Below are 10,523 nucleotides of genomic sequence, written 5' to 3'. Positions count from 1 at the left end.
TCCTCTGGCCACCCTAACTCAATCAGGGCCTATTAATGCTACACACACACACACACACACACACACACATGACAATACATGATAATAAGACAAATTTGATTATCAACAGTGTAATGGATGACATTCATTTTAATAAATGGAAATGATATCACTAAAGATTTGATGTGCTGAACCTTACAAACTGTTATGACAATAAAAATATCATACCAAATCCAGTAAAAATCTATGACATCTTATTCCTTTTCCATCACTTCCTTCTGGTCCCTTTGGTGTTTTGTGATGTATGTTAGGAGGTCAATCTGAGTGATGATGCCAATGCATACTTCCTTCTCTATCACACTGTCATCCATGTCTGTAATGAATAAGAAGGTTAAGTCATTAGGACACTCAGGAGCTGTAATAAAATCATATACATAAAACAGAGGCAGATATATATGCACTATTAAATATTTTCTTTATGCAACTACATTGCTAATCACTGGTAGTTTTGGCAATATTATTTTACATATTCAAATCAACAGAAAAATCATGTTATACTAACAGCTTTTTGAGCAGCAGTTAACACTTATGGCTAAATATCAATGGACTAGTATAGCTCTATGTTAGTATGTTAATAAAGAAACCATGGTAACGAAGCTGCATTAAGCCATGAAGGAGACTATGTTAAGCAGGCTTTGGCTCCATAAAAATATCAAGTTGAATTAGAATGGCTTGTCATATGTAATATATAAGATGTTTTCATCTACACTATCCACATATACAATTTTTTTATCCAGTGCCAGTTTATTCCTTTCCACTGCATATAAATTCGCCATAATTGGCTCTGAAATGTTAATCAATATATTATGTACATATTTCTATCTTTAAAATATAAAATTGTAGGAAATTGAATTTTGAGGGCTACTAAATTATGACAGCAAATTTGACTAAAATCTTGAGTGCTTGATGCCTATTATTTTCTTATGCCTTTCTTGAGTCAGATTACTGTTTTTTTTATGTGCCATCAGATAAGCAAAGATACAATAATAGCATGCCAAGGCATTAGTTTTAAATCTTGAATGACACCAAAATATATATGAAAGCCATTCTTATTAAAAAGGGGCAAAAGAAGTAAAACATTAAAAGTATTCAAGATAGAAAGTGAATCACCAAAAGAGGTTAAAGATGGGTGAATGGAAAAAAAAGTGAATTATGTAAATTTGGTCTTGGAATGCTCACACACGTATAAATGTTTATCTAGCTAGAGAGCAAAGAAACTGTCTGGTTATGGCTGGATATGACATGAGAGGATCTGAATACATAAGTAAATCAAATTTAACCAAAACAAGGCTCCAATTTTCCCTCAAAATTTGAATGGTGTATGTTAACTCGGAAGGAAAAGATTGGATCTGGCGTCTACAAAGAATTTCTATTGGGGTAGTGACAATACTGTGGCAAGAAGGGCTGATCCAAGATGCACAAGCAGTACAAAACAATCCATGAGAAAGAGGTGTAATCTATCAACTAGGGCTACTCCTTCCCAAGGCTGGTAACTCGGCTTCATAATGTCTGTACTAATGTTAGTATACACATAATTTAAGTGGCAGTGGTATGCCATGAGTGTCAATCGTTTGTTTTCATCCACAAACATACCTATCAAACATCTTGATCAATTTCAAAGTATATAAATCTTAAAATACTGAGAGAATTTAAATTAGGATCAGATTAAAAATTAATAAAGAATCAGCGTTGCCATCTAGCAGCCACTCATGAAATGTATGATCTTATATATCCTTTTACCATGAGCTTTTGCATATGAAAAGGCAGTTTGTGTGTGATTTTTTGTTCTTGCTGCTCAAAACACTGAAACCTGAGGAACTGGCAGCCAACTGTACTCCAAAGCTTTTTTTTTTTTTTTTGCATCTTTTGCTTTTTTTGTTCATTATTTAATATGCCCATCTCAGACTGGTATTCACCCCCCTCATGTGTGTATGTAGCATGAGCTTATGGATAACAATTATATACACCTTTATGATGAATGCCAGAAATTAAGTGATATTACTGGAATGGAAGCAATATCATTAAAGGCGTAGAAAATTAATAATTGGGCTGTAAGCTTCACAAATAACAGGGATCTTACCAGGGTGTCCCCTGCCTGTTGAATGTGAGTGAAGTCAGGAGGGGAGAAAACATAATGAGCATCCTTGATAAACAAATGGATGTTTATTATAACGAAAATTCTGGCATCCCTTTAATGCAGAAATTTCATGACTTTTTTTCATATGAAACAATATATGCACCATTACTTTTTGTCACCATCGTCATCATCAAGTTACTCCATTTCCCGTGGCCAGAGTGGGGAGTCAAAATTGCCTCCATTGAATTTGTGTTAAAAATGTCACACAAGAAAGATTAGGAAAACTAGTCAGAGAAGAGCAGACTGCTCAGAGAAATGGACACCACTGCTGTCCAGACTCCTGCAATGTATGTGTGTGCAAGCAGTTACCACACACACCAGGTGATGCCTCACGACAGCTGCTGATAACTGTAGTGTCAGCAAAAACAGTATCTAGCACCCATGGTTCAGATGAATAGAATTTCACCAAAACCTATAGACATGGTGTTATGTTGGTTTGGTGGGTGCCAATGGGTAGACTCTAGCCATTGTACCCACCTAATCAGCACAACACCATGTCTATGGATTTTGCTTAAATTCTATTCAATCGGCAAACATACTGAAAGATGCAACTGGGGAAGCAAATTAATTATAGTGGTGGTGGTGGTTTGAGAAGAAACAGGATACAAGAGACTAAGATTTTACATGTTGATTGTAAGGAAAAAGGGCTTGTTCCTTATAATTAGTCCCCCACCTCATATTTTGTGAGGCATGAATGTTAAGTATAGGCACATGGCTTAGAGCTGTTGAATTGCTAGGTTTGCTCTATTTTGGTGTGTAAGTCTTGACTGTTGAAAAGGATATAAGACAAATTACCACATGTAGAAAGGTACTAATTTTTTTACCCTTTTTAAAAGATTTAACACTATCCATAAGGTTGGATGACATGAAACTTCTGATGTCACACCCCTTTTCATGGTTTTGTAACATTTAAAAGTAAAATATTGTTTATTTGGTCTGACAGCATTATTTCATGTGGCCAAGTTACTTTGATGAATTGCATCTTGCCTATGTGTATTAATAAACTGGAAAACATGGGTAACAGGATGAAATAACAGGCTATCATGAAACCAACTGGTATGCTGAATGACATTAATATTGAATTCACATATTACTGCACCTTACCTGACCCCCTGTACAGCATAGTGCTGTACTAATCGTACCAGTCCTCATGGTCACCTTTTATGTTTCCAGAAAGGGAATATTAGATTTCTCTTTTAATCAAGGACAATACGGAAGTGCCATGTAGCAATTAAATTTGCAGATAACTCATGATTTATTACCTCACCTCATGTTTTCAGCAACATTCTGGTGAAACTATAAGTAAGAGATATCACAAATACCAGCTACCTTGCCACAGTCTAATGTATTCAATAGGGACTTGGAATGGAGCTTCTACAAGATTTGGTAAGCAGACCCTCAACTCATGTCATGTACACCTGCCACCCATTGTACTGAGAGAAAGATAGACAGATAGAAAGGCAGATAGACAAAATTTTCAAGTATATGATATAAAATATCAAGAATTTCAGTATCAACTATGCAATTTTCAAAGGTATCAGTTGAAGTCTGAATTTTTACTGACTGATTTTGCCTAAAAAGAGTAAATTCCCCAACTCCCATTTCAAATTATCAACTGCACAACTCAATCTATACTCCCTAATCTCATTTAGTTTGGAAAATGTGGTGATGGAGGTGATGACAATGATGACCATTATTATTTTATCAGTATAAGTTTTGTATGGAAATTAATCATGAGTATACTTACACAACCGCTGAGTGTGAACAACTAGGGCAAAGTGGTCACGGTCTAAGATACGGGACAGCTTTCCAAGGGTTGTTTCCAGCTTGATCTTGCGGAACTGTGAGTAGAGAGACTGCTGGACTGGACTGGACCCTTCAACCTTGGCGGATAAAATCTTGGCCATCAGGGATCCTAGAGTTACCACTCCTCGAATCATTCTGAAATTGTTCCAAACTGCAAGTTAATTTCTTGGTCAGGAATTTTGTATCACATGCATAAGGAAAGTTCCTGCTCCTACATGAACTGGAATAGGGATTGAAAACCAAACACACACACACACACACATACATGTTCCATCACCCCTAACCCCTCCTCTGCAGAAAACAGGGTCACCACTGATGATAAAGATGATTACCATGACTAAACTGCTTATACAATTTATTTTAGCTCAGCTGGGCCATCTCATGTAGGATTGAATAATGCATATCAAAATAACATGTATAGTACTTACCCTTCTTGGTCCACTACTGGGAGCTGGTCATAGCCCTCCCTTTGCATGATGGCAATGGCATCTTGGCAGGCAATGGTTGGCAAAACTGTCAAAGGTGCTGGAAGATGCAGTGTTGACACTTTCAAATTCGACCACCTATTGGAAGATAAGTTGGATCAACTCAACATCTACGTCAATAATGATTTAATAGATAAGCAAATAAACTGGGGGTGAAGAATCCAACCCTGAGGAGGGGAAATGAGTGAAGAATGCATCCCAGCAAAATTTATAATACACTCATTGTTCCCTTTTATGTCTAATATTATTTATGGATGATTTTCTTGAGAGGAATTTCATACAAGATAAATACTAAACAGAAAGAAAAAACACTTAATAATATAAGAGTGGATGAGTTGCTTGATGGCAACATTTTTAGTAAAGCTTCACCAGCACAACACTATACACCAGCACACTCTTTACAGCCAAGGTTCCCCTAACCCTTACTTACCCCTAATAATTATGACAATGGAATGTGGACTTATTAGTAATCGTTGTTTCAGGATATACCTCTATGACTGGTGGAGAACTAATGACCTCTTCTTAGGAAAAAAAGCATTATATACAAGATATAATATAAGTTACAACATGGAAAAAGGCAAATTTGCATTAGCTTGTTCTATACTCAACTAATATACTAACCAGTGTTTATTCTTTGTGTCTTCTTCTTCTTTGATAAAGTCTCTCTCTATCATCCATTTGTCTGACAAGTGTTTGGTCATATAGTTGCGGATGGAATCGGGTAAAACCACCACACAACTCTGTCCAGCCTCCAGTTCTGCTGCTGCTGTCATTGCAGCTTCCATGGCTGCTCCACAGCTACCTCCTGTTCAAGTTATAGAGAAACAGTTATATCTCTCTCAACTTCTGGAATAAACAAGCTCAGAAATTGAAGGAAGTGATAATTTTAGGACTAAATAAGAAGACAGGTGGTTCCATATTTCAATATCTAGAAGCCATTTCAGGACAGATTTTGCTATGCATATACAATGTTAAAAATGCATGAGCCAAACACACTAGCATGAAGGCACTGAAATACCATGACAAAGAACTTACCACACAGCAACCCTTCTTCTTTGATCAGCCGACGAGCCATATTCAATGACTCTTTATCATTTGACTTGATCCATACATCAACTACATCACGATCTGAAAACCATTATTATTGTCAAAATGATGTAGTTTTAAAAGCATTTAGTTGATTTATCACTTAATATTCTTCTTACCCACCCTTGCAATAAGTTTGCAAGAAAACAAAAACAAATTATTAGAAACCATTGAAACCATCATCAGCAGCAGCTCATATCTTTTCAATGCATGGCATAGGCATCTCACAAGCATTACCATTTATTTCTGTTATGTGTCTGAACTTTGCTGAACATCCTGACTAGTATTTCTTAAAAACTTGTAGGTAGTAATATTCTTTTAAAAGTAAAAACACTTACCAAGAACGTTTGGAATGAAGTCATAGCCAATACCCTCAACTTCATAGCCGGTAACATCTGATTTGTTCAATTCCTCAGGAACAGCAAGTATGGAGCCTTCTGGATCCACTCCAACGATCTTGCAATCTGGAATCTGTAGGTAGGCAGAAAGAAAGAAAATGACAGGTCTTGCTAGTTATATATGAAAAGCACATTCATCTATACTAAGGAAATATCTCAGACCATGTGAATGTGAAAGTGCTATATAGTACTTTCACTGGAATAAATAACAAGTCAAATAATAAATAATAAATATATATATATATATATATATATATATATATATATATATATATATATATATATATATATATATATATATATATATATATATATATATATATATATATATATATATATATATATATATATATATATATATATATATATATATATATATATATATACACACACACACACACACACACACACACACACTTGGAGTTGCACTGAACAGTTGAAAGTGCTGAATGGGGTCGTGCTAGGAAAAGCTTAGGAACCCCTGATCTATAGCATACACATAAATAATTCTGAACACTTATACTATTCAGTCAGGTAAATTATATTCATTTTGACATTTCTTACTCCCATCACATCCTGAAATTATCTTGATGCACTTCATTCAAGTCACTACTCACACAGCCAAAATCTTGTGCTTTCATATATCTAATATACTTCCTATAATAATTTTTTCTATTATCACCATTTAATGGACCACAGCTAGGTCACGGCTTCCTGCTAGCACTTTTAATTGTCAGCTCTGTGTGAAATCAATCAATCAATCAGTGTGTCAAAGAAGACATGCCCAAATTGTCTGAGCCTGCACATGTTAAGTTTTGCCTCTCTGAGCTTGCCTCAAACAACTTATAAACTCAAATCTATAAATACACTGTGAACTGATATTCTAGGTGCAAGTACTTACTCTTTCCTTCAATTTCCTAGCAATCCCCGTGATGGTTCCTCCCGTGCCAGCGCCAGCAACAAGCATGTCAATGTTCCCTCCGGTCTGCTGCAGGATCTCTTCAGCGGTCCCCTCATAGTGGGCCATGGGGTTACCAGAATTTTTGTACTGTTGACAACAAGATAATCATCATCAATATGGGAGAAGCACAAACATGAGGCTAACCCCTTTCCTTGAGTATAAAGAAAAGAAAATAAGACAAAAAGATCACTCCCCCCCCCACCCACACACACCAAAAAATAAAAATAAATAAATAAATAAAAAAAAAATTAAATAATGATAATAATAATAATACCAATAAGGGTTGAATTTGTACCTGATCGAGGATAATTGCTCCAGGAATTTCCTTCTCTAACCTCTTGGCTACTGATATATGGGATTCTGGGGAGTCCCAAGAGGCAGAGGTTGGGGTGCGGACAATCTCAGCACCCAGAGCTCGTAGAATGTTCACTTTTTCATTACTCATCTTTTCTGGCATTACAATTATGCACCGGTATCCCTTGACTGCTCCACACAGTGCCAGACCAATACCTGAGAGAAAAATTTAACTAAAATTAAAAAGTTATTTTCCAGTACATACTAAGATATCATGGTCCCATCTTAAACAGCATATTACATAGTATATTTTAAATGCTGTTAAACATGTTACACGCACTAAATAATCCAGTGTTGTAAAAGAAGTTTTGTAGAAAATGAACCCATACAAATTAAGATTCACTGTATTTAGAAAACAGAAAACTCAAACTTTAGATTGTGGCAATATGTTAATCATAAGATGCCCACAGAATGAATGATCTATCAGCACTTCATACCTGTGTTTCCGGATGTCGGCTCAATGAGAACAGACATCCCCGGAGTGATGAGGCCTTTCTTCTCCGCATCTTCCACCATGCGCAAGGCAATGCGATCTTTCACACTGCCTCCAGCATTGAAGAATTCACATTTTGCATCTGTTTTAGAAAAGCCATTTATGTACTTTAGAGCAGGAACAAAAGTACAGTGTAATATCAAATATCTGTCAGTTGTATTATTTTTACCATCTGTATCAAATAAAATTTAACCTGTTGTAGTAGATATTTAAATCAAATACTCAGTGGCACAATTAAGAGCCGCCTTTGGTTGCTAACTTGAAGGTTGTTGGTTTAAGGCCACCCTGGGCTAAAATCACTCCTGATGGGTTTTTTGTAAAGCTGGATGTGACAACCATATTGATCACCATTCACATAAGCAAACTTGTTAGGTTCTGTGAGAGGTATATCGTGGAAAGTGTCATTTTATAAATGATAATGTTTATGCTTAAGCCAGTTAATTCACATGCCTTCTTAAGCTTTCCTTATTACCACCATTATTGCTAATAGCCTCTCTGTTTAACAGTATTCACAAGATGGAAAGTTTGTGACTATTCAGCCACAATACATGACAGCAAATATATTTTTTAAACCTTACCTAAAGGAGGCACTTTGAGAAAAAATAGATAAAAAAAGGCTACAAAAGGATGATATACTTACACACATCACACTTGAGGCCAAAGCTCTTGGGTATGTTGTTGAGCTTTACTAACGGTGTGTTGCCAATAGATGACAGAATGTTGTCATGGCTCCTCAGGTTTTCACTTCTGTGAAGAATAAACAAACTTGAAAACACAATAATACAATGCAACACTTTTTTCATGTCATTTAAAATATCTTACAATTCAGCATCACTTCTCAATCAAAACTGTTAACTACAACAGCTTTCCCTAGAAACAACTACAATGGCTCAGCCATATTGCCTTTGCTTATAGTCAAGATCTTTATTCCCATTTTAAATATCCTCATATTTAATTTATCCAAAGCCAAATTAGAAATTAATAAGAAATAATGGATGTTACAATGGGCTGTGTGCATCCTAAATAAAGACATAACATTAATCATTCTTTTATAAAACAAGTTCTGACCTGCTGTAAGTGTAGTCCATGGCTGACATTGTAGAAGACGATGATGGATTGGAACGGGTTGCCTGTGAATGAGAAAAGGAATGGTATACATAATGTTATACACATCAATCAGAATACCACATGCAAATACGTATAACTTTATCCCAGAGCATCTATGCTGATAATATTACTTTTAGCACCATCCCTACCACACCTAACAACTATCAGGAACATACTAAAGTCTCTCTACGTAATTTCTCTCGCCGCCACTTAATTTTCTTTCACTTTGAGAACACACACAATGTTATCACAGCAGGGGCAATGACTTTCACTTTTTTCACCCGTAACTTAACTGCGTCTTGTGATAAAAGGCAGGGAAGGGGCGCCAATACACCGCTCGGGACGGACGCACACAAGTCATGCCTCCTCATCAACCTTTTTAATTTATCTGACCCAGTTCCTTTTTTTCCTCCCATTAACAGTTACTTTTTGAGCAGGTGTGCATAACAAAAAGGTAAATCCTCTACTTAACGGATTTTGGAGCTGTCGAATCATAACAATGGACGTGCAAACATTCTTTTTATTTGGTACTTTACATTTATTCTTTGATGAATTTTTTTCAATAAACACAAAGAAGATAAGAGAATATTAACTACCGTAAACATCTCTTACTAATATTCGATACAGAACATTGTACTAACTCTCATACCTTGGGATAAAACGAACTTACGGATAATGAGAACTTGATACTCACCCCAATTTGAAAGTGAAATCAGATAATTCAATGCGTAGAGTTTTACCCTTCAAAGATAGCGCGCGCGTGTGAGTGTGTGTGTGTACCTACTATAGTTGTGAAATAAGGAGGAACTTAACTATAGCCTACTCGTTTATTTTTTTCGTTTTATTTATTTATTTTTTTTTTTTCAATGGACGCTCTCCCTATCCAAGCCACTCCACAGTTCAGTGCATCTATATGGAAGAACTGTACTACTTGTCTTCTTAGTAATCAAGTAGACTGTAATTCGCGATCGTACAGGCGTTCGGAAATATGAAGATAAGGATATAAGGAATCTTGAGGCTGGAGGGCCGGACTGAAAGGAGAGAAATGTGAGGAATCGAATGGCGTGCGTGTCGAGGGTTTGTAAATTATAACAAGGGAGATCATCATCCTGGGTGTGGGGAGAGGAGGGGAGAAATAAGAGGGGCGAAGGGGGTACAGAAAAAGATGGAAGGAGGGAGAAAGGGAGAAGAACATATATAAGAGGCGAATGAGTTACAGAAAAAAAATGAGGGAAGGGAGAAAGGGAGAAGGAGAACATATATAAGAGGCGAATGAGTTACAGAAAAAGGATGATGAAGGGAGGGGAGTACAGGGGAGAAATAAGAGGGCGAAGGGGATACAGAAAAGATGGAAGGAGGGAGAAAGGGAGAAGGAGAACAGATATAAGAGGCGAATGAGTTACAGAAAAAGGATGAGGAAGGGAGGGAAGAGGAGGGCAGAAATAAAGAGAGAAGGAAGTAAAAAAAACAGAGGAAGGGAGGAGGGGAGCGAGATTGATACAGATGGAGGAAGATGATGAAGGGAAAAGAGGAGAGTTTTTCGTTGATTAGAGAGAAAACGGAAAGCTAAGAAAATAATAAATCACCCGATGAAATATATGAAAAAAAGAAATTGGACATGTAGATGAAATAAATAGAAAAACTGTGTTGAGAGAGA

The 10,523-nt window shown here is 36.3% G+C and overlaps 1 protein-coding gene across 5 annotated transcripts in view; it reads right to left on the bottom strand.

The window, feature by feature from the left end:
• Positions 1-10,523, bottom strand: part of LOC127001693 (cystathionine beta-synthase-like protein) — a 33,567-nt gene continuing 23,044 nt past the window's right edge. For 3 of the 5 annotated variants that reach the window (XM_050866763.1, XM_050866753.1, XM_050866744.1), the window contains exons 2-12: positions 8,828-8,889; positions 8,400-8,506; positions 7,704-7,841; positions 7,208-7,422; positions 6,853-6,999; positions 5,892-6,024; positions 5,503-5,595; positions 5,089-5,272; positions 4,411-4,545; positions 3,924-4,117; positions 1-352 (exon numbers count right to left, since the gene is read on the bottom strand). In XM_050866763.1, the coding sequence (XP_050722720.1) occupies positions 234-352; positions 3,924-4,117; positions 4,411-4,545; positions 5,089-5,272; positions 5,503-5,595; positions 5,892-6,024; positions 6,853-6,999; positions 7,208-7,422; positions 7,704-7,841; positions 8,400-8,506; positions 8,828-8,856 (1,494 nt within the window). In that variant the 5' untranslated portion in view covers positions 8,857-8,889 and the 3' untranslated portion in view covers positions 1-233. Of the gene's footprint in view, positions 353-391; positions 2,135-3,923; positions 4,118-4,410; positions 4,546-5,088; positions 5,273-5,502; positions 5,596-5,891; positions 6,025-6,852; positions 7,000-7,207; positions 7,423-7,703; positions 7,842-8,399; positions 8,507-8,827; positions 8,890-10,523 lie in introns of those variants that run through there. The other 2 variants (XM_050866725.1, XM_050866734.1) reach the window with 2 other exon arrangements.

Source organism: Eriocheir sinensis, chromosome 2 (genome assembly GCF_024679095.1).
Source record: "Eriocheir sinensis breed Jianghai 21 chromosome 2, ASM2467909v1, whole genome shotgun sequence".
NCBI lineage: Eukaryota > Metazoa > Arthropoda > Malacostraca > Decapoda > Varunidae > Eriocheir > Eriocheir sinensis.
This window is presented reverse-complemented; position numbering and strand designations above follow the sequence as displayed.